We start from the raw sequence: 26,095 nt of genomic DNA on the forward strand, positions 1-26,095 counted from the left end.
CTCTTCACTCCTGCCAGCTCTGAGTTCTTTACACAACTCAGAATTCCTTGTCAAACTGTGTGCATCCATCAAGCTTAATCACCACAGCCATTTGACTAGATATCCACCTAACCCACATCCACACGCTCAACATCATTGTACATCACATCCACCTGTCACCTGCCTCTGTGAAGCATTTGTATCATCATCAAATACATCCTCTTCCCTAAACACAGCCTCACCATCATCAGAGATCTGTCCATCCAGACCACCACTTAACATTCACATAAACAAGATGATTATCTTTCAGCATAGAACCATGAGTTGTTTTACAACACTCTTCTCCCTACAAAACAACAGCTGCATAAACATCATCATCCAAACTCTGGGTCTTCTTCAAACAGTCAACATCTTACAAGCCACAATTCTCTTCAATTACATCACCACAGCCATTTGACTAGATATCCACCTAACCCACATCCACACGCTCAACATCATTTGCAGCAACATTCTCACCATCCACTTCAAAACAGGTAGCATCAATATCATCCAGAAAGGTACCAACAAAGCATGTAGAAACATCTTCCAGCTCAGCCTGATTACACACATCATCCTTAACATCCATTGAATTCCCTGTCACCTGTATGACACATTCAGATTGCTCCACAATGCCAGCTTTCTCAGAAAGCATCTCAGCATTTAGCTCCCACACTCCATGAGTATCATCACATAGGCCCTCCACCTCTGCTTCCAACAGACTCTAAACCAAGTCTATTTCTTCATCTGATCCATCTGAAGGCTCTGTAACACAAGCATCATAGCTTATCTTCTCACTGGTCAAACCAGTAGCTTCATTTGAAGATCCAGCAAAGTCAGCACCATAGCCTACTCTCCTACTAGCCAAGACATTAGCTTCACTTTCCTCTTCAGTGTGGCTGCTTCCGGCATATTCACATTTCCAATCTGACCTTGGGGTAGTACCTGTCTTGGCACTTGATTCTCGCTAACTCCATCCCAATAATCAACATCTCTATTGACCTCTTGTCTCTAAATGACAAGGTAGACTCCACCTGATTCTCTCCTTCGTTGTAGACACTGAAGTGCCACATGACCCCTCTCTCCACAGTTAAAGCACTGAATTTGATCCATTCTATTCCCTGGCTGCCTCTCTCCTGGTGGTCTCTTCACTTGATTCTGAATGCCATAGCAAGATTCAAACTCCCAACCTGTTCAGTCAACCTCTGAATCTCTTGATGTAAACCTTATTGTCCTTTGTTAGGTTCCATCACTCTTGGAGCTTCCACATGAATCCTTCTTTCTAGATGCCTATCCATACGCAATGGGTCTACCACTGGTCCAACTTGAACTTGATCATATCTGACCTGCAAACTTGCCTCTCTCCTTCCTTGCTAGCTCCTGCTTCCTCATCTTCTTCCTCCATTGTTTTGTAGCTATCCTCACAGCTTCAGCAAATGTATCAGGATCTTTCAACTCCACCTTCTCTCTGATGCTGCCATGCAACACACCAACAAATCTATCCTTCTTTAAAAAGTCAGGTGTACCTGGTTTTCTCCCAATGATCTGAGTATCCTTCTCAAAACAGCTTCAAACCTGCCCACAAAGGCTGGCATATCCTCATGCTCTCCTTGGTACAGTCTGCGAAGCTCTCTCCATAGGTCCTGTGGACTGTTTGCCTTCCCATACCTTCTCCTCAAGGCTTCTTTCAATCTTTCCCAATCTCCTGTTTCCTCTTCTGAAGCTTCATCCTCAAACCATTCTCTGGCTACACCTTCCAAGAGTAATCCCACCATCCTCAACTTGTAGGCATCCTCATCCCTATTATTGCTCAAGGCTGCCAGCTCAATTCTCCTCAGAAACTGGTTCACATCTTATCCCTTCTCACCTTTGAACGCATCATATCCCAAACCAGCCAAAGGTCCTGAGTTGATCACAAAAGTGGCTTCCAACCTGTTGATCAAAGCTCTCAACAAGAACTCTCTGTTACTCAGTGGGGGCACCAAAGCATGTGATGGCGTTGGGTGATGGCCTCTATATCACCAGCAGCAGCCACACAAGAAGGTAATATACTAGAATCAGATCTGGGGAACCCCAAAATCACAACTCCAAGACACCTAACAACTCTGTTGATATCCTCTGATGCTCTGCTGACTCCAACTAACACCTGAACACACCCCATCAGAATATGTTGACTTTGGAACACCTCCAGCCCTTCAAAACGGTCTGACTCATTCAAACCCTCCAGACTCTTAGACCTCATCCACATCCTCTTTCTCTCAGCCCAAACAAGATAGACCAACCCTCCTACCCCTTCTATTGACCTGCCCTGATGCACAACTGACTCCAGCTGCCCTGTGAACTCTCAGCTACTTCAGATACGACTCACACCTAACACATCAATCTTTACATCTTCGCACACAGATGGCTCTCCTCATAAACCTCAATCAAAACCAACAACTCTGACAGGCCCACATCATGCTTGATTCAACCCTGAACCCTCAGACCTTAAACCTTCATCCCAAATGATTTCTCAACAGACTTCAGTCAAAATAACATGTTCATCCACAACTGGTTCCATATGACACAGATTCATGCAACACAAAACACCCAGACACCCTAATCATCTCATCATATACCATCATCATCCCATTTACAATATATTCAAACCAAACCCTCTGTTATCTCCTCTTGCAAAAACAGATGTCTCAATAGCCCTGAGACATAGGTCAAAACAAAAAGAAAAAAGAGCATAAAAGGGGAACCTTCTCAATTGGAACCCAGCACCAATCTACACAGCTTCATCTTCAACCACAGCTTCCAACTTCAATTATGTATATCAGCAGCCACTCTGCAGGTCTTCTTCTTCAATCACACAGCAACAGTTGAGGGAAGATCTGAGTGCATCCAAGTTCTAACAGAGAGGCCTTACAGAGATCCTACGGCAACTCACCTCCTAGAGGATCCTCTGCCTTCTTAGCACTCCCTCTGCTCTCAATATCCACAGCCTTCTCACACTGTCTGCATCTTCTCTCTCATCTGCACGCTTTCATGTACGTACATCCGCTTCCTCCGAGTTCCTCCATCGCCTCAGTGATCTCGGCCCACAAAAAGACCAAAACACAGAAGATTCACAATCCTGAAAACCCTAAAGCTCTCAAGCTATCAAAAATCTCTCACCTGCAACTCTTTCCCAAGACCTCTCCTTGGCTCTCAAAAGAAATCCAACTCCTGGTCGTTTTTTCCCTCCTCTCTTGCCTGCAGAGAATCATGCATACCAATTTGGAACTCATTCAGTTTCCATTTTCTACTCCTGCCCTTTTTGGCTCTCCTCGAATGGTGATCTCTCCCCTGCTATCAAGTGGACAAGCCTTCCATGCATGAGTGGTGGATGCATGTGACAATGCATCACCATCATGTGTATCATCAGCAACAGACCATCCCCATCCATTCCATCATGGGTCCATACATACCATCTCATGTCTTTTCCATTTTCTCATTCCATGACCATCCAGACACATATCCACTTTCTACATTTTGCCTTCTCTTCCTCTGGGCTTGTCCATGTCTCATCTGCATCCATCACAAAAATGCCTCTCACACCGTTTCAAAGGGACAAAACGCATTTTCATGTGACTACAGTAACTGCTGATAAATGGTGTCCCCCCATAGGTAGAACATGAGTGCATACTTTAAAGAGGTCAGATACAAGGCATCCTAGCCGCTCCAAAACATAATGCATGATAAGTATTCGTTGGTTACGACAAGATTTTGGACTGTCTCTCTTCACTGCAACAACATACCATAAGTATTTACTCTTAAGGAAACGCTTCAAGCCAAATCTTAATCACCCGACATTTCGCTCCACAGAAGCATTCCAAAAAGCCCATTGTGCTGCTATCAAATGGTTGGTGCTGTGTCTTGTCCACATCTGTACCTTTTGGAGATCTCTTTCCTATAAAAAGTCTACATTTTTCATCTCTTCTCACCTGCCTCGTATCTACTCCTCACACTTCCCTCTTTTGTTTCCTCTCAATTCCCTTCCCTTTCCCACAGGAATGCCCCTCCACCGGCAGTGGACGTGGAGAGCCACTGCCCACTATGCAGCCATTGATGCCAAGGATCCATATTGATCCCATCACATAATATCATTGTATCAGTTCTACTTTGTTTTTTATGTTTTTCTGTGATTTAGTCACTTCATGGATATATAGTAATACTTCTGATCTCAAAGACCCTTTGATCTTTTGTAGTTGTTCATAAAACTAACGTTCCTCTTTCTTTCTCCTATATTCTGTACTTGTACCTCATGTGGACTTTCCCTGTTTCAAACCCCGGCAAAACACTGTTTCCATTTCAGTTTCTGTTTCTGTTTCCGTATCAGTTTCAGTTTTCAGTTTCCATTTCTCCACATCCCATAACTATGGTTTCTACAAAATATGTGCATGATGGCACGACACACAAGGATATGAAAAAACTACACTAACTACAGCTACTAGATCTGCACTGATTAATAAAAGCCCAAGTCATATGAACTAACCAAACATTTTATGAGCACTAACCACGCAACCGTCTGCTACAACATCCTACCTGCAATCTGGTTTTAACAACCCATAGAGAGTTGGTGACAAGGTTTGTAGCAGCTCCAGCTCCAGCTGCAGCCAAGATGTTGGCACCCAATGACATTTTTGTGATTTTCACCTCATGGCCTTGGTCTGCACACAAATCCCCCCAAAAAAAGCCCCTGTAAACACAATTCATTTTCCAAACCAACTTAACCCTGACCATGTCTCTACTTTCTTAGTCACTAACAAAGACAGTAAAAACCAGAAAAGCAATTCTTAATTCTGCTGCATGCTGCATAGAGTGTCACATGCTGATCATGTACGTATATGTTTCTTGGGGACAATCTTAGTCATACCACTTCAAAAATACAATGATGGAGTCCTGACTCCTACCTATCTGCCTCTACTATCAACAGTCACAGTCACCTCCTTCCTTGAAAGCCACAAGACTTATAGTTGAAAAAGCTTCCAGACTTACATTTCAGTTCAGGTGACAGAAAAGCTCAATCTTGATGACACAACCATCATCCACATAGCTAGAATACCTCATTTACATGGAATATCATACTTCATGCTAAATGATTGAGATAACCGGATACATACAGCTAATATCCAGTGCTTCCGATATGATAACAAGTAAAAACCTTGTTAATTGTAATTGGTCATCAAATCCAGACATGGAGATGTTTCCTAAATAGTGTCATTATAAACAACCACGAGCCAACGAGTACTAAGATGTAAATTTAAACCAGAATGCTGATTGCCTAGCTAGACTTTCTTATGCAGTGCCCCAAAAGGGTGATGAGGGGACAATGACAATTTAGTGATGTCTACACTATCTTTGTGGATCTAATCCACATCACAGTAGCCGAGCAGTAACTATTATTGATTTTTATGCATAGAAGTATGCATAAAAGATTATTTTTTTTATTATAAAAGTGTTACTTTTATCATAATTGATTTTCATGCATAGAAGTATGCATAAAAGATTATTTTTTTTATTATAAAAGTGTTACTTTTATCATATTTGATTTTCAAGCATAAAAGTATGCATAAAAGATTATTTTATTATTATAAAAGTGTTACTTTTATCATATTTGATTTTTATGCATAAAAGTATGCATAAAAGAAATTGTTGCAGAAGCACACAAGAAACCCGCTATCTTCCACTTGGAACATAGGTTAATACCACCTCATGAGGCTCCTTACTAATATAGCCTCAAAGGTCACGACATGGTTGGCATGTATTTTGAGGCTAGGCTCATACCAAGGGTGGCCCATGATGGGACACATAACGAATAAGTTACTTAAGGGCACTTATTTGCAAGAGTTGATGTGAAAAGCTACAATACGTTTTATTATTATCCCAAGCCTCTGTAGGTGAGCCATTGGCTCATAAGTAATGTCTAAAGATTCAGATTAATGCTTGAGCACTGCTGACAGAGAGAAAGCACCATAGGCACCATAGATTACATGAATTGAATGTCTAAAGATTCAGATTAATGCTTGGGCACTGTGTTGATAGATAGAGCACCACAGGCACCATAGATTGCATGAATTGAATGTCTAAAGATTCAGATTAATGCTTGGGCACTGTGTTGATAGATAGAGCACCACAGCCACCATAGGCACCATAGATTACATGAATTGAATGTCTAAAGATTCAGATTAATGCTTGGGCACTGTGTTGATAGATAGAGCACCACAGGCACCATAGATTGCATGAATTGAATGTCAATTACAAAATGCATGTGTTAGGAAGAGGTTAATGCACGTACCTCTTCATGGCTTAAAAATAAGAAAAGTGTTCGTACCTAATAAAATGTCCTAAAGTCACTTATAATGTCCATACATTGAAAAGTTGAATACAACACTAATAAATAAAAATGTTCTATGCATTCTATATATCATCTCGAAGCTCTTGACGAGTGCCACACAATTCTACATAGTTGATCTACAAATCTATGAATATGTGATCATTATATCCATCAAATCTTCCCATTGATGATTAGCTTATTCTCTTTGACACCCATCAATACTCAAACTTCACTTTTCCAAGAGGTTTGGTAAGAATATCTACCACTTGATCATCTATAGAATAATATATCAACTCCACTTCCTTTGCTTACACTTTCTCACAAACAAAATGATAATGAATTTCAATATGTTTTGTTTAAGCATGAAACACTCGACTTTTTGCAATCTGGATGCAACTTTGATCATCACAATGAATAGATGTAGATTCATTCTGGGTAAACATCAATTCTCCAAGTAATCTTCTCAATTTCTTTGTTGAATTATATTCAGCCTCCATAGAAGATAATGCTATTTTAGATTGCGTCTTGCTTTTCCATGAAATAGCGCTCGAATTAAGGACAAAGATATAGGCTGAGATAGACTTTCAATCATCCACACTGCTGCTCAATCGACATCACAATATCTTGACAAAACAAGATCACATGTAGAGACATTCTATACTAAATGTTTCTTTTAAACACCGCCATTGAGAATCTTTTGCATCAACCATGTGTTGACTAGCTTACTCACTACATAAGAAATAACTAGCCAAGTAATGGTTACATAAATGAGACTTCCGATAAGTTGTCTATATAATGTTCCATCAATGTCTACTCATGGTTGAATGCTGAAAGTTTCTGGTTTGGCTCCATTGGTATTGCAGTTGGCTTGCAATTGTCCATATCGAACTTTTCCAACAGCTCCTTAATATACTTGGATTGAGTAAGATAAACTAACTTGCTGTCTCCATACCTCAATACCAAGAAAGTAATAACGAGATCCCAAGTCTTTCATATCAAACTCATTAGAAAACTTAATTTTCACTTGACTTATGAGTGACTTGTTGCTACCGGTAATAATGAGATCATCCACATATATAAGAAGTAAGATAATATGATCTGCTTCATGAATAATATACAAGTTTAGATCACACTTACTTCGTATAAAGCCATTTTGCAATAAAAACCTCATCAATGCGAGAATACCAAGTTCTTGGATCTTGCTTGAGGTCATACAAAGCTTTTGACAGTTTGCATACAAGATTCTCCTTGCCTTTGATAATATAACCCTCTAGTTGTTTGACGTATACTTCCTCTTCCAAATAATCATTTAGAAATGCACTTTTGACATCCATTTGCATAACACCCCAATCATAATGCGTAGATAATGCCGAAACAATTTGGATGGGAGCAAATGTTTCCTGAAAATCAATACCTTGTTTTTGCACATAACCTTTTGCCGTAGGCCTTGTTTATATTATCAATGCTTCCATCAGCTTTATACCAAAGCTTGTACACCCACTTTGTTCCAATTGCTTGCTTTCCTTTTGAAAGTGAAATAACTTACCATGTTCTGTTCTTCATGATGGAGTTGTGCTTGCTTCCATTCTATGTTGAGAATGGAAGCTTCAAGAGAAGACTTACGTTCTGAATTTTACAATATATTGGCCATTAATGCAAACTTAGCATACCTCTTCAGCTTTCTTTCTCTGAATACACACTTTGAGGCTTTCTCACTACTTTTGGACTAATCCACATTTTGCTATCTTCGATGGTCTTTAAATACCATCTTGGAGGCTTCTGCAACACCTTCCGGTTGATTCATCTTCCAAAACATTAATGACTTTCCTTGGACTGTTTTGAGGTGTGTTTTGATATGATAACGCACCCTCATCATGGGCTGGACTGTTAATGTCATCATCCTCAAACCAAGAGGATATGTTTCTATCCTGATTTTTCTAAGAACAAACAGTTGTCTTACTCTCATCCAAAATGACATCATGGCTGATTATAACTTTCCTTCCAATGGGATCAAACAAGTGGTATGCCTTTTCATTTGAAAGCATAGCCAATGAACCTTTAATTCTTGAAAACATTCCAAGGCTTCTGATTTATGCTTCAAGAAATAAATCCAACACTTACGTGAATAATCATCAATAAATGTAACATAATAAGATGATCCTACATGTAGCCCCATGAAAACAAGCCAAATGAAACTAGTTTCAAGCAAGCAGAGATGCATGCACGTGCATTATGCAATGGATATATCTCCCGTTCTTGGAATCTATAAATAGCAGGTCTTCTCGAGCACGAAGCTCGCTCAATGGGAAGCCTAAACTGGGATCCCTAACAGTGGGTTCCATGTCCTAGCCACACTACAGGTGAAACGAAGCCTGGCCCCCGTAGGTGACACAAATCTTGGCCTCAGTACTTTGTGACACGAAGCTCCTTGGCCTCCCATACCTTGGTACGAAACAATGAAAGTTCACTTGGGTGGCCAAATGGTCACATCCACCCAGCTTCTAAACAATCGTCCTCAACTGAAAAGCCTCCAAATACGCTTGAAGAAGCTATGAGTAATCTCCAAATATGCTTGAAGAAGCTATGGGTAATCTCTGAAGTAATCTTCATCAACCCATTTCACGCAAGTAGTTCTTGAACTTCACAAGATATCGCTTGGAAAGCTTACCACCAAGTAGCTTTCTCTCCTTGTGAAACATAATCTGCTCAGTTTGGAGAACTTCCTCTAGCTCATTGACCTTGGCGGCTCTTCTGCAACAACAAGCTCTTTTGGCTCCCCACATGCTTCCACAATAGACTCACATGAAAAGCACTGTGAATCCTCCATTGATCAAGCAATGCAAGCTGGAAAGCAGTCTCATTGATCTACTTGATCACCTTGAAAGGTCCATAACACCTAGTAGAGAGCTTACGGCATGCTCCCTCCTTTCCTAGCCTCTTACGGAGTCTTGCTTTCCCAAATTTCAGCAACACCCAATCATTTTCTTTCCACCTCTCTTCTATGCTTGTTGGAAACCCTCTTATGCTTGCTTACTAAACCTATCCACACTGGTCCAAATTGCATCATTACCATATTGTGTACAAGGAAGATCCATAATGAAATCCATTGTGATGCTTTCCCATGGTTGGTTAGGAGTATGCAAAGATTGAAGTAAACCAGGGGCTTTTTGCCTATCAAACTTACCTTTTGACAGGTGATACATGCACGAACAAAAGTTTCTATGTCTTTCCTCATGCCTCGCCAAAAGAAATATTTTTCAATCATTTGTGTAGTGGGAAATATTCCTCTATGTCCTGCATATGGAGGTGCATGACATTCATCCAAAACTTTTGGCCTTAAGTCTTTTACCACACATAGGCTATTATCCTTCATAAGATAGCCATCTTTAATTATATAAGATGGATGTGCACGACCAGCCATCAAATCAGCCCATTCATCGCCAAAATTAAGATCCAAATGATACATTTCTTGCATACTAGAAAAGTCCCGATGAGAGGCAATTGAAATTGCAGCCACACATGGCTTTCTTGATAATGCATCGGCCACCACATTTTTCTTGCCAGGAAGATACAAAATTTGAAAATGAAACATTGAGAGGAAATTGGCCATCCTCGTTTTCTTTTCGGAGAGTTTAGTTTGCATAAGAAAGTATCGCAAACTTTGATGGTCGGTTTTGACTACAAATTCAGCTCCCAATGAGCAGTGTTACCACACTGTAAGTGCATGAACAACGGCCAATAATTCCTTCTCATAAACGTCAAGTATAAGCTCAGCATCACGCAATCTCCTACTTTCATATGCCACTGTATGTCCCTCTTGATTTAGGACAGCACCAATACAATTGCCACATGCATCGCATTCAACAATGAATGGCTTATGCAAATCAGGTATAATCAAGATTGACCCAGTAATAATGGCATTCTTGAGAGAATTGAAAGCATTAATTTCAACTTTCGTCCATTTGAACATAGCACGTTTCTTGGTCAATTCATGCAATGGCGAAGCAATCATTGCAAAATGGAAGATAAATCTCTTGTAGTATGAGCATAAACCAAGAAAACTCCGTACTTCATGTATGGATTTGAGTTCTGGACAATCTTTGATGGCTTGAATCTTTCTGGGATCCGTTCTCACACCATCTTTGGAAACTATATGTCCCAAATAGTGAATCTCCAAGAGAAAAAATTCACTCTTTTTGCCATTTATCATAAGTTTGTGTTGCCTAAATTCATCAAAGACCACTCTCAAGTGCTTCTTGTGTTCTTCCTCATTCTTGGAACAAGAATATCATGAAAGAAGACACCTGTAAATGCTCTTATGATTTCTGAAAATTCGGTCCATGATGCAGTTAAAAGTAGCTGGAGCATTGGTGAGACCGAAAGACATAACCAAGTACTCATAGAGACCAAAAGAAGTGCGAAAAGTTGTTTTATGTATATCCTCTGGCATCACTCGCACTTGATGATAGCCACTCTTTAGATCAATGCGACTAAAACATGATGATCCATCCAATTTGTTCAAGATATCATCTATTTTTGGAATTGAAAACCGATTTTTGATGGTTATCTTGTTTAATGCTCTATAATCCACACACATGTGAAATGAACCATCCTTCTTTGCACAAGGAGAATGGGTGAGCAAAATGGCAATGAGATTGGCCACACTAAGCCCTTCTCTAATAGCTCCCCAACCTGTTTCATGATCTCCTCTTGCTGGCAAACACTCACACGATATGCTGGCCTATTTGGCGGTGAACTTCCTGGCACTAATTCAATACGATTGTCTTCCGGTCAAATGGGAGGCATATCATCCAGAAGAAAGGCGGCAAAACAATCCTTAACTCACTTAAAAAATTCAGCTTATCATGTGTAAGGGTATCCATATGTACATTAGCATGTTCCACTTCATCACGTACAAAAACCAAGTACAAACAAACACTCTTTTTCATTGCTTTATTGATTTGTACATGAGATACAACAGGTATAGTGTCACCCGACACACCGGCATCTATACAATGGTCTCTACCTTTGTACATAAAACAGATCTTGTTGATTTTGTAGTTTTTGGTGGGCTCAATGAGGAAGTTCTCGTGGTCGAGATAGCCTTGGATGTGAATTCTTAGCTCTCCAATGAGAGGAGTGACCTTCACATCCTTCTCAATAAAGGATGAACATGCATTTATTTCGGGGCCCATTTCACTTACTTCAATCCCCAAGGCGGCACCCATATGAGTGGAGATAAATTTGTCAGTAGAGCATCATCAAACATGAATAAGGCGGGCTGGTCTTTGAGTTGACCCCATGCTTTGCATACCATTCTATCCATTCTTGCATGGCCCGTATTACCCTGCACATCATGTATCATGTTTATACGTGGTTTGGGCTCTTCTTCTTTCTTGCTCTTGTTTGGGCATTGAGGAGAAATGTGGTCTTTACTACCATATCTAAAGAACTTCCCTTCACGCATATATTGCATTCTTTGTTGCGGAGATAACCCAAAAGTGCTCTTTTTGGGTGGTTTCTTCTTCTCCTTTGCATCTTCGAGCTCATGCATGTCTTTAGTATCCTTAAAACCAGAATTTTCAGCCTTATGCTCACCTTTTTGCATTTCCAAAAGCTCTTCTTGGTGGCTGTCCACTCCTTTGAACAAAAGAGCCAACCTTGTCCTTGCTCTTTCCCAAGTTCACATCAATCCTGGATTGCACCCATTTAACATTGGCGTAAACTTTGATTGGGATAAACTTGCAGCCATCGTTGGAAGATGGGTTGCAATCCCGATTCAAACTTCCTCTTCATTTATCTTCATGAAGGGACGTACTTTGAAACCGGCCTCTGGTAGAAACAAAAGTGCGGTAGACTAGCAGTCACCTTTCCAAAAGTAGTCCAGTCAAATAACAAATGAACAGGAGCTAGAATGCTCCAGAACAAAAAGGAAAACGACACCTGTTGGCCCCAAAGCTTGGCGCCCCTTTCGGTATTTCTTTATTCAAATTCAATGGAAAGTTTAACTGAGTACAACAAAGCCAGTCCTCACGGAAAGTAAACCTGCATGTCCAATCTGGCAGCCCTCAAGACCTCTTAGCATAGAGGATTCACATACAGATCTCTGTCCCACAAAAGCAACACACTGTGTTTTCCTCTAATCAACCAAGACAATTCAACAGGGCAGCCTTGAGCACACATCTGGAAGTTCCATAATCATGGCTTCAAACTCAGCCTAAATACCAATCCACTGTCCAATCTCTGTTTCCACCCTTCAAACTGCTATACCCCTCCTCTCACAAAGGGCCAGAAGAAACAACCCTGTGTGGCAGACATAAGCTAGTGGAAAGAAAGGAAGGAAGATATGTTCAGAGTTTACCAACTGTTATGCGCAGTTCTGCTCCGGAGGGATTGACCGTACCAGTCTCTACTAGCAGCCGCCTGTATCAGCAACTCTCCATCACACGTGTGCACTTGTCTGTACGGGTCTGTACTTGCAGCACATGTGTACCTGTCTGTACTTTCCCCCCTTGCAGCCGCCTCAAAACAGTACTTGCAGCAATCCTCTTTATGCACCGCCTGTACCTGATGATGCGCCGCCTGCAGCTGTACAGGACTGAACAGTCCCGCCTGTACCTACTGGGCAGGACTGCAATACCCGCCTGTACCTGTCCGTATAGGTCTGCGGCTGCAGCCGCCTGTAAGATGCACTGTCGCCTGTACGATGCGCTGCCTGCACAGTACTCAACCTGCAGCCTCCTGTACGATGCGCCTGCACCTATCCGTACAAGTCTGCGCCTGGTCGCCTTGCAGCCGCCTGCGCCAGTACGTGCAGCTGCCGTCTGCGCCAGCTATCGTACAGCAACCGCCACCTGTACCAGCTGTACGGGTCTGCACCGTACCCGACTGTACCTGCTGTCCGTACCAGGTGACCTGCACCGACTTGCACCAGCTGATTTGTACTGGCCTGCACGGTTCTCTTCAGGCGATCCTCACGCTTCTTCTCCACGCAGCCAGCCTATACGTGCTCTCCCACACAGCCAGCTGACTAGTCCCCTTTCTCCAAAAAGCAAGAGAGAGTGTGGAGAGGGAGGCGTGTACTCTAAAAGTAGAGTAACCCCCCCTCCAATATTATCCTAGAGGCCCCTTTTAAAGTCTATCAAACTTTCTAAGGGCCTAACCTTAGAAAGTTAAAAACCTTGGTCCCCATTCATATTTGGGGCTGTCCACACATATTTCTTTTGTCCGGACTCCCAAATATGCATCTTGCTCACCAACCACCATGCTGACACTCATGCTGTTCCACTTTCACAGGGTCATGACATACCCCCCTCTTGAAACATGGCAAGCGTCCTCGATTGCAATCTGGTGATACATCAAAATATCCAAAGTGAAATATACAATATGGCAAGATCAGCGTCCCAATCTCTCTAAGCCATCATGCATATGTAGCAACATTCACTGCAAACCAATTGGTGGAGTAGTAGTCCAAGTTGTATACCACTATGAACCATACACAACCACAACATCCAATGTGACTAGTACACATATATCATAGAAGTCCCATAAACAGACGTACTGTCAGCCCATCAGTACCTTCCGGTGAGACAAAAGCTACACCAAGCGACCTCTAGATGTCATCTGAGCCTGTCTGTATCAAGGGAGTGGAGATGTTACCCCCCTCTTGAGCATCAGGCAATGCTTCAGACCCATGCTCTGCTGAACCTAAATGAGCCGTAACAAGAGTCGGCTCCAACTCAAAGGCATCGAGATAAAGCTGCAAAACCTGTGGTGAATCTGTTAAGTCACCTTCCTCCATCCACTTCGCATCCATCGGTGAATAGTTCTTGAACTTCACAAGATAGCGACGGGAAACTTTACCTCGTACCTTTCTTTCCTTATGTGCCAGTATCTGCTCTAGAATAAGAACTTCATCAAGTTCCTCAACTTCCGGCTGAGCCTCATCTAATACATCCTCAGGCACATCCCCATGAAAAGGTCTAAGTAGACTTACATGAAATGCATTGTGAATCCTCCAGTGATCTGGTAGCTTCAAGCGATAGGCCACCTCACCAATCTTTTCCAATACCTGAAAAGGTCCATAATAGCGCATGCTCTACTTAGGGAATAAGCGCTCTTTACCCTTCATCTTCTTGAGCCTAGCTTTTTCAAATCGCAAAGCTGATTTCTTTTGCTTTTGCTGAGTTTTCTGGAGTGCCAACTTAACTCTCCGATAAGCTTCATCCATGTTCTCCACATACTGATCAGCCTCAAAGATCTTATCCTTTGTGTGCAAAATAGGTGGTACCTTCTTCCCTCCTTCCACAATCTCAAAAGGCGCCTTGCCCGTCGAGGTATGGACAGTGTTGTTATAAGCAAACTCCACCAAGGGAAGATACTTTTCCCATTGTTGCTTGTGCTCTGACACATAACACCTAAGAAGATCTAACACTGTAGAATTAGCCTCTTCCGATTGACCATCTGTTTATGGATGAAACGAAGATGAAAACTTGAGAGTTGTACCCATGTTGTCAAACAATCCTCTCCAGAATAAACTCGTCATCCGTGGATCACGGTCATTGATGATAGACGAAGGCAAGCCATGATACTTGAAGATGTTCGCCATGAACAACTTCACCATATGATCAACTTTGATCGTCTTACGCACGGGAATGAAATGAGCCTGCTTACTGAACCTGCATATGATAGCCCAAATGCCATCATTTCCCGTTTGTGTCCCTGGAAGATCATATATAAAATCCATGGCAATGCTCTCCCATATGGTCTATCTGGAATAGGTAAAGGCTGAAGTAACCCTCGTGTCTTTTGACGGTCAAACTTCACCTTCTGACATACGATGCATTGCCTAACAAAAGCATCAACATCTCTTCTCAAGGTTAACCAATAAAAGAAAGTCTCAACTGCTTTTATCGTGGCGTCAATACCTCTATGACCTGCATACGGTGGAGCATGACTTTAAATCATAACCTTGAGTCGTAATTGCCTGGTAACACACAATCTACCATGCATCAACAAAAAACCATCTCTAAGAGTATAATGATCATGTCGCCGACCCTAAGACATCTGATCATAGAGCCTTCCAAAATCCTCATCATGGGCATACTGCTCTTTCATCTCATCAAGCTCATGATGATAAGCAAGTGAAACTGCTGAGACCTGTGGCTTGCGTGACAAAGCATCTGCCACAACATTCTTTTTGCCTTCCACATGCACAATCTGGAAGTGGAACATAGACAAAAAATTGGCCCATCGCATATGTTTCTCAGAAAGTTTAGTTTGCGTGAGGAAATATCGCAAGGTCTGATGATCTGTCTACACAGTGAAATCAACCCCAAGCAAATAGTGTTTCCATGTAGAAAGAGCATGAATTACAACCAACATCTCTTTCTCATAAACCTAGCAAATGCTTCTCGGCATTCTGTAATATACGACTCTCATAGGCTATCACATGTCCTTCCTGCATAAGAACTCCCCCAATGCTGTTTCCACATGCATCACACTGGACAACAAAAGCCTTTCGGAGATCCGGTAATACCAATACGGGATCCAAAGTAAGCTTTTCTTTAAGCTTTTTAAAGGCTGTAATTTCCTGATCAGCGCATCTAAACGGAGTTGCCTTCTTTGTTAAGGCATGAAGGAGCGAAGCAATCTCAGCAAAATACCGTATGTACCGCCTGTAATAGGAACACGATCCCAAAAAGTTGCGTACATCATGCACAGTCCTCAAATCTGGCCAATTAAGAATTGCTTCCACTTTCGAAGGATCCATACGGACTCCATGCTTAGACACAATATGCCCCAAGAAGTGTATCTCTTCCAAGAAAAACTCACTCTTCTTGCCATTAATGGCCAGCCTATGCTTCCGGAGTTCTTCAAACACAATGCCCAAATGCTTCCTATGCTCCTCCTCAGTGTGTGAATGCACAATCATATCATCAAAGAATGTGCCCACAAACGCTCTATGAGGCCGGAAAATCCTGTCCATCATCCTGTTAAATGTGGCAGGTGCATTTGTCAAACCAAAGGGAATAACTAAGAACTCATATAACCCAAAAGTGCTTCGAAATGCTGTCTTATGCACATCCTCGGGTCTAATGCGTATCTGATGATACCCGCTTTTCAAGTCTATCCGACTAAAGACTGTGGAGCCCTGTAAGTGGTCCAATATGTCATCGATCCTCGGAATAGGAAATCGATTCTTGATGGTATTCTTGTTTAGCGCCCTGTAATCTATACACATGCGCCAAGAACCATCTTTCTTTTGCACTAAGAGCACAGGTGAGCAAAAGGGTGATGAGCTAGACTGGATCAACCCTTCATTCAACAACTCTTGTACCTGACTCATAATTTCTTCTTGTTGGGCTGCACTAACACGGTACGGCGGTCTATTTGGTGGAGTACTCCCCGGAATTAGATCAATAGCATGATCTTCTGGCCTTTCCAGAGGAAGTTCTCCTGGCAATGACTCGGAAAAACAATCTTGGAACTCACGCAAGAAATCAGTCTTGTCTTTATCTAGCATAGACAAATTAGATTTAGACTCATCATCTTTTGCATCCTTTACAAAAATCAAGTACGCGGAAAGATGCTTTTTCATTACTGATGAAATTGCCGAAGCTGATACAATAGGAACAAATTCCCCTTTAAGCTTTACATCCAAAATATGCTCTTTCTCTCTATGAGTCAAAGTAATCTTCCTGTTGTATGTATCCACCACCGCATGTACTCTATGCACCATGGCATACCCAACAAAACATCACATCCATCAAGTGGCATGATGAAGAACTCCTCATTGTCCACATAACCCTGCACATGAAGCCTGAGCTTCCCAATAATAGGAGTAACGGGTTCTGCATACCCAAGACAAGCCATATTAGCCTCATACAAAGGTCCCATCTCCTCTGCACGAATCCCCAATTGGCCAGCCAAATCCGGTGCAATAAAGTTGGCTCTAGCACCTGTGTCAAAGAAAATCAATGCATTTTGATCTCTCACTTTGCCCCATGCCTTGCACAACTCAGTCTCTTCACCACCTGGCTGTTCCCCAACAAGATCAAGAACTAACCCTGCAGAAGGTTTTGGTTTCTTAGACTTGGGCTCCCCTTTAGTGTCAGCGTCCTTTTGGGACTTACGCTTGGGACAATTAAAGGACATATGTCCCTCCTCTATACAGTAAAAACATTTCCGAGCATCCATCAAAGCCTGTCTCTCCTCAAGAGTTCTCTTGGGCACTGGTAACTTCTTATACCGCTTCTTTGTAGACCCTTTTGCATCACGCGAAGCATGCCCTGACTTTTCAGATTTCTTGCTTGAGCTTTTACTTCCTTTAAATCCAGATGAGACCCCAGTGAGTAACACATTTGCCATCATAGCATTCTCTATCATTTGCGACATATTTGTTACTCGAGTCTTTATGCAATAGTCACGCACTCCCTTGGGCAGCCCACAGCAATACTTCTCCACCTGCTCATACAAAGACACTGCACGATAGGAAGTAACTGGGAGTAAAGCTTCCCAAAACTTCTTATTATAATCCTCAAGATTTTCACATTTTGATGCATCCAACTTGTGCCATGCTGTCATTACATCCACCTCAAAAGTAGATGTGAGCCATACGGAAGAGAACACCTGCTTAAATTGTACCCAAGAAGATGGTGCTATGTCCTGTAAAAGAAGAGTGGACCACCACTGCAATGCATTGCCCTTGAGAAAAGTCGCAGCTTTTCTCACCTTAGAGGATTCCGTGTAATTACCACAAAAAAAAGCAACGTCAGACTGCTGTAAAAAGGTAGTTGCTTTTAGCTTATCTTTGGCGCCACTGAACGTGTCAAATTTCACTGCAGCTCCCCCTTCCTTATAATCCTTCGCCTTACCCATAGGCGTTAGATTATCATAAGGAAGTGGCTTCACAAGATAGCTACCCCCGGCATTCATGCCCATCATAGGGTCAACATTACCAGTTCCTACACCTGGCATTCCATACATTCCAGCCATGTTTCCAAACATACCACTATGCATACTGGGCTGCATGCCCCCATACATGTTTCCTTGCATTCCGGGCTGCCAACTATTTTTGGGGCACGACAGCAAGAGGGCTCCATGAGCGACAGCCACCCACACCTATCACAGCACCTGAGGCATGGCATGAATATGCAAGAACTTTATATGAAGTACCAGGGAAGCCCCCATCCCTCATCCATCAGCGACTCGCCCGGATCATAGTACTCTTGTCACCATTCGGATGGTTTTGGATGCTATTGACAGACTACGTAATGGAAGAGCCCAAGACCAAGATGGTCTGGTGGGGCAGAACATTTTTCACATGCCAGAGATGTATTGGCACCACTGCTAGTACACATGTTTAACAGGGCCATTTGTGAAGGTTTCCCAAACAGTTGGTCGGCACATACTATTGTACCTCTATTTAAGAGTGGTGACCCCATGATACCACGGAACTACAGGACCATCATGATTGGCCATTGCTTGGCCAAGATATTCGGATCTATTTTGGATCGAGAGCTGAGTAGATGGGCTGAGACACATGGACTCAGAGCACCTGGGCAGGCAGGTTTCAGACGAGGTTTCACGACTTTGGATCGTATATTTACCCTCAGGGATCTCATTGAGGAGGGACGAGCACACGGGGCAAGAGGATATATTTCTGCTTTGTGGACTTCCGCAAAGCCTTTGACATGGTGCCACGTGCCACTCATGAGGAGATTGCATGACATTGGTGTTCCCGAGGAGATGCAGTGGGGCATTAATGTAATAAATGAGGCGGTGATAGGCAGAGTACGGATCCCGGAGGCATGTCGGATACAGTGACTAGCACCATTGGGGTGAAGCAGGGATGCCCACTGGGCCATTGTCACCCACCCTTTTTGGACTTTACATTGATGAGATATTCGACTACATTGACAGGATGGGGGGGGCAAGGGGCCAGTCTGGTAGGGGTTTGGATACCCATACTGCTATATGCCGATGACATTGTACTTATTGCAGACTCCCCTGAGGGTTTGCAACATCATTTGAATGCTTTGCAGTCATTTTGTGCAGATAGGGACCTCACAGTGAACCTTGGGAAGACTAAGATTATGGTCCTCAATACCGCACAGGCCTGGGTGACTAGATCCGACCATCAGTTCACTTTTAGAAGTGAATCAGGAGTACACCAGATCATGTGTACCTAGGAGTCACATTCAGTGGATCACAGTTCTCCATGAGGCAGGCAGCAGAGGCTAGATTGGCACGTGGATATGCAGCCCTAGGGGCACTAGACAGACAATGTGCCTACATTTAGTTTTAGGAGCCGCGCACCAAACTCTGGTTGTTTGACACATTGGTCACGCCTACACTCTTATATGGCTCACCCATATGGGGACCCAGCCTCTACCACACGAGGAGGGAGCCGCTTGTCGGCCAGGTCGGACCAGAGAGAGATTTCTATGATGGATGGCAGGTACTAGAGAAACCACTAGTGACTATGATCGCACGCATGATTCGGAGCAAACCATCGGTACCTCATCAGATTGTCAGAGCAGAGATAGGAGCCGCACCAGTGGTTACCGAAGCCCTGTTCCAATCAGTGACATTTTTGCAGAGGATATGAGAGCTCCCCAAACAAAGATACCCACACCTAGCACTTATCTCTTCCACGCAGTTAGCAGCAGACGGCGATACACGATGTTGGTACACCTAGATGTGTACCTCGCTGAGATTACATGGCATGACGATTGATGCACTCCCTCCATTTGATTACAGCCTGGACTGCCCCTTCTTGGACCTTAGTTGCTCTGAGCAGAATAGGGTGATCAGGATGGACATCGTGAGGCTAGATGCAGAAAGGACATGGTTCAGCCCCCCCCCGCCCCCCCCCCCAAACCACCACCACTAGGCACGAAGATGGCCCACTATCGGGACCATTTTCTACATCTCTCCCCAGATGGCTTTGTGACACGGTCTACATATATGGACACCCATCTCTCACACTGCATTCATAGTGCCATTGGACAGATCCGCACTTCATCACATCAGCTAAGGGTAGAGACTGGCAGATACGAGGGGATGAAGCCAGAAGACCGCATTTGTCAGCTATGTCACCAGGAAGCGGAGTCAGAGGAGCACTACATATGCCGATGTACTGTGTACTATGAGATACGAGGGAGATACTGGTGTCTCTTCCAAGAGGGTTTTGGACCATTACGACGTGATGGAGTTTGAGGATCATAGGTGTTTGGGGCTTTTCTTATTGGAGCTCAGATGCCATCGAGAGGCTCTCCTACGAGCCAGGACAGCACACCAAGATCCACCCCACCAAAACGAGCCATGACAAATTTTTTCAGGGCCAGGACCACCCCGGCAGATACGACCAGGACCTCCACTACCCCCTCGGAGAGCAAAACGTCCTTCAAGAGGAGTCACCCTTCACAGAGCCATAGCACTTTGTCGAGCGAGACGCCCACGCTTACCAAGACCTCATCCACGGCCGCTTCATCACCGGTGGATTAGACCATCATCACCCGCCATAGGAGACGACTGCCCTGCCACTTTAGTCTCTCTATCTTACAGCACCCCATGAGAGAGATAATGAGATGAGCAGATTACACCAGTCTTATGCTAGTTGTAGATATTATACACTTTTGTTGTACCTCAGTAGGAGTATTTTCCTTTCATAGCTGTTTAGGACTATTTTAGGACTTTTTTAGTCCTTTTTGTCTTACTTTTGATGAGACACCATCAGCTGTGTACTATGTTTTGGTCTCATAGGCCACTTTGGCCTTTCGCAGACGTTAATATATCTTTCTTTCTTTCTCAACCTTATTGATTTGCCACTAATCAATGATTAAGAGATTAGTTCAATGAAAATGAGAATTAGTATAACTTCCAACATACACAAGGTTTCCCTAATTCAAACATGTGCCACTCAAAATGGAGATTAGTAGAGAAATGAAGAAATACTATTCCCATAACAAATTAACTTGCTAAATCTTCCCACAAGAAAAATAACAAGCTCAACTCACAAAGAGGTTAGTTATAAATAACAAAAATCTTCACAAAGAAGGTTAGCAAAACATCCCACTACTTCACCCATGATTCCGACACATGAAATTAAGGCGTAGGAAAGTCGCTCTGATACCATGATAAAAGATTGGTTAGCAATCATCATAAGATAAAGCTAAACATCAACATTAGTCTACTTGATTAACAAGAGGTTATATACTCAAATAGACAACACACTAATTAGCAAGGAGTATTCCCAATCTATTGCACAAGAGAGCAAGCATAGATGGCTTGTCTCTAGCATAGAGGACCACTCACAAATGAAATAATACTTGCATAAAAAAGAGACAATGACAAGAGTCTTATTGCCACAAAGACTCACTTCTATATTGCTCTCCCAAAGGAATACACACAAAGGCTACAACGAAGAAGTGTCTGCCCACATAGGGCAAGGGGGTATTTATACACCTAGCCAAGGGGAGGCACCTAGAACAAGTGGGCTTGCCACTTGCCTCCACTAGATCAACCTTCATCACACAACCAAAAGGTGCCTAAGAAGTCTAAGGTCACCTTGAACCACTATGAATAATGAAATCATAGTCTTATGGCTTGTAGGTATTAAAACCACCACCCTAAGGTAGAGTGCCTACAGCTAATGTAGATCACATCTTTCAACACTTCTTTGGGCTTCTCTTTTTCTACAGCAAGCTGCATCTTCAGAGAATTTATTTGCTTCACCATTATTCTCAGGAGCTCTTCTATGCTTGGCGGAAGCGTAATTTTTGTTGGTGTCATGTTGGAAGCTTTGTGCCTCCATAACTTCCTGCTAACTTTCTTCTTGATGTGATGTTTCTCACGACATGGTGGAGACATGGGTGTTTTTTCCAGACCGCAGCATTACCATCCACCAGATGCTCTCACTTCTTTAGGTAGCCGAGTTGGGTCACCAACTTGGTGCTCTGATACCAATGTTACATGCACTGAGGTTGATCGTGATAACACACAACAGGGCCTTCTTTATATCTTTATGTGGTGAGAATCTTTAGCATCCAAATTCGCAGATTAGAGAGAGAAGAATGAGAGAGTGAAGTAAATGACACCTTATTGGGTCCCAAATAGCCACTAAAGGGCCCCCCTTGCAAGTAGGAGTATTTGCTTATATTATTCTTTGGAGAATGTTGTACAATGCTTGAGAAAACAAGCGATATAAATGCCCAATGCAAGGACGAGGAAGACCGTACGTCAGCTGACTATCCACCAATCCGAGGCACTGCAGAAGACTCTTCGGGCCACTTATACAAGTCTAGATAGCAGTAGGACTGCAGATATGTTGGCTGAATGCTGAAGAGGTACTTCAATGTTTGCTTGGAGAGAGTAGGATAAATATATGCTACTGAATTTTGCTGAAGACTGAATGAATAATGAAGACTGATGCACTTGCTTTTATATATCCTCATGATGCTAGTTGGCCAGCAGAAGCTGTCGGCCAGTATCATATTGGACAAAAAAATCCTATTAAATAGCATTTAATGCTATAAAGTGGCATTTAATGCTAGAGCTTGAAAAGACTACGTGTTTCCATGTTGCTCGAGTGCTATAGACCTAGCCGACTGGAGACTAACTATCATTGTGCTGTCGGCCTGTTGTAAATGCTGGCCAACTGGTGTATGAATGCTCCAGATGTCTGTCGGCTGGCCCATACTGCTGCACAGGGCTGTGAACAGCTCTTGGACAGGCTGATGAAGCCAAGGGCCCAGTCCTTTGGCTGGCCCATAGGCATGCAATGCTTATGTTTATGAATCTAATACATACCTACTGCCAAGGCTAGACTTCTACATGCGTTCATCTGATGAATTCTCCAAGTGGGTTAAGAGGACTGACCTCTATGGCTCGGAGACTCACCTGCATAGCTCGTGCTGGATTGTCCTTGGACTGAAGCCTTACAATGGGGTCACGGAATACGACAAATATGCCTATAAAAAGGTACTACTACTGTACAAAATGTTGCACTGATGATCATGCCAGTGTGTCACTGTGTACCCCAATGCAGGGTGCACGTGACACTGCCACACTCTTTTCTATCTCTAAAAACCCTAGCACATAGGCAGCACAGGTGTTCTGCAAGGGGGCCACATACTTACAAATGCATATGTCTCATTCCATATGGATTGCCATTGGTCAGCTGAAAGTTTCATCACAACGCCTACCAGATTGAGGCTGGCAAAGCAGAGGTTATTCTGTGAGAGGCATGGACCATTTGCATGACTAGAGAAGTGGTAATGTCTCAATAATCTATCACTTGCCGGAGGCCACTTAGTTAGTATCAATAATATGGGGCATTGGCGCTTGGGCAAGGTGTATAGATAAGTTGAATGACCATGCTTATTATGATCGCTCTTGAATCATGAATGAGATTTGTTCCCACACAGAACTTGGAAGTTGTTTTGCATCTTGCTCAGTTCATGTAAGTAAATTAATCGGTTTGATATTTACCAACTAGTTTGCTTGGTGAATAACAAAGGAGGTTTTTTGCATACGTGTTTTTTTTTTTTTCAAAAAGAGACTTCTATTAAGTATGAAAAAAACATACAACAATCATAGCTATAAGCCGGAAAAGAATAGAATCACCCCAATATGTAAGGTGATTTCAACCACTGAGGAGCATCATGATGCCATGTAAGACCTATGGTACTAGAGGAAAAGAAGATGCCATGGTCCCACTCCCGCATAAATATCACGCGCTTCGCTTGTGCAGAACGAGAGGGCCCCTGAATGCGAGCCCAAGTAGCCATAAGAGTATGAATGATATCACCCCATATAGTACTAATGCACTGAGACCCAAAAATCTAGACACCCTCGATAGCCTCCGTGCATCTAGCTCTCCAAATCTGCCATGCTGTAATACTGGCAACAATCTCCCAACTGGTGACAATCCTCTATCTGGGGGTGTATAATCAGAGTGAGGAACATCCTGCAATAAACCATGCTGGGCAATACCTCTACGAATGAAAATAGCAAAATTTGTACCACTGCCCTCATAAAATAGCCGCGGACCGGATTGGGAGAGCCAACCAACTACCCCCCAAGTCACATGCATGGCTCGGCCATTCAATTTGTCCATAAGTTGGACTACAAAACCCCAAATCTGTTGTGCAGTGCTGCATCCCCATAAACAATGTTGTACAGTCTTAGAATCTGCCGCACACCTAGGACAGGAAGGTGCTACACCAAAAACCGATCTCCATTGATTGGTGGGGAGAGACCATGTAAGAATAACCAAAAGAAATGAGAGATCTAGCTCCTTCTGTATGAGTGCCAGTCTATGCCAATATCTGCGCTGTATCACTGGAGAAATATCATAGCTCTCCCAATGAGGCCTGAGAGTAGGGATCCTATGCATCTGTCGAGTGAGGAGAAGCCTGGCATTCCGGACGGTGAAACTGAAGAAAGGAAGCCTTTTCAAAGCATCGAAGGCATCAATCCACTCCCCCTCTCCTGGATCCCACTGAAGATATCTGATAGGACTGCCACCATATAACCACAAACACCAAGAGCCATGAGTCACTATCTGAGGAGAAGGGTCAATGAACCAATGCTTCCCCGAACGACCAACAATCCTCACTGGACTAAGCCTAGTATCTGGGATGATCTCCTCCATACTACATCTCCTCAATCTCCCTCCAAGCATGATAGAGTAAATGATGCAATCTGTAGCCTTCTGGCCCGGGAGAGCAATGACCTGCAGAGGTATGCCTATCCTCGAAAAAACTCCCAGCCAACTCGGATGATAGTCTCCATGAAAGGTCCCAAAAAGCCACTCATGCGGAATAGCTACATCAATCTGATCAATACGAATGCGAGAGCCCCTAAGATGCTGAATGGATGCAGCTCTCCGATCCTCCGGAAGACTCTTAAAGGTCTTCCAAGCAAGAACTGTGTATGCCCATCATGACCACTGCATATAACGAGATGCACCAAGTGACCGACCAGCCTCATCCCTAATGAGCTCAAGAGTGTGTTATGGGCCCAAAGGTCAAAACCTGGCTGGCTTGTATTTCGATGCTAGGCTTTTACCTAGGGCGGAATGCATAGGATATAAGTGACTTATGGGCACTTATTGGCAAGGGTTGATGTGAAAAGCTATAATGAATTATAGTTAATTAAGAAGTGTGCTATTCTACTTTATTATTAGCCCAAGCCTTTATAAGTCATAAGTGCACATGCCCACTAGGGAGGGCTCCCTAGGAGATCAAGACCCAAGCAAGTCCTTGGCCATGGCTCTAGCCACACACTTGGATGGGTAGGCTCCAGTGATATGGGATGCCGGGGTTTTCCCGTAGAGTATGGTCGCAGTGTTGGTCTGGTCTCATAGCTCAAGGGTGCTCTTGAAGCTATGGTTGGGTGGTGAGCTGTCTATGTTGGTTTTTGTTTGTGATTTGCCTTGCATAAGTTACTCGAGAGAGAAGGGGCTGCTTCATAGTCGACCGAGGTTCTGCCACCAAGTAGTGCATGGTACCAGTGACTACTCTACCCTTCTGTTGCAACACTAACACCTAGCTCGTTTAATACCAAACTGTTAACGTATTTTTATGCATATGTGTTCTGTATAGGATCTTATATAGGCAGATCCAGCATTGATGTGCTTTAGTTTCACCATACAACAACGCCACAACCTTCTCTTCTCAATAGGAAAAGTAGTCTTTGACACCCAAGCAA

General features: G+C 43.1%; 1 protein-coding gene across 5 annotated transcripts in view; it reads right to left on the reverse strand.

Moving 5' to 3' along the window:
- The window catches only part of LOC147630901 (nicotinamide adenine dinucleotide transporter 1, chloroplastic-like), a 117,810-nt gene that overhangs the window by 34,783 nt on the left and 56,932 nt on the right, over positions 1-26,095 (reverse strand). For all 5 annotated transcript variants that reach the window (XM_086809275.1, XM_086809273.1, XM_086809276.1 and 2 more), the window contains one exon: positions 4,585-4,709. In XM_086809275.1, the coding sequence (XP_086665401.1) occupies positions 4,585-4,709 (125 nt within the window). The remainder of the gene's footprint in view (positions 1-4,584; positions 4,710-26,095) is intronic.

The sequence above is a fragment of the Cibotium barometz genome, chromosome 15 (genome assembly GCF_041138505.1).
Source record: "Cibotium barometz isolate CiBa-2024 chromosome 15, ASM4113850v1, whole genome shotgun sequence".
NCBI classification, from domain to species: domain Eukaryota; kingdom Viridiplantae; phylum Streptophyta; class Polypodiopsida; order Cyatheales; family Cibotiaceae; genus Cibotium; species Cibotium barometz.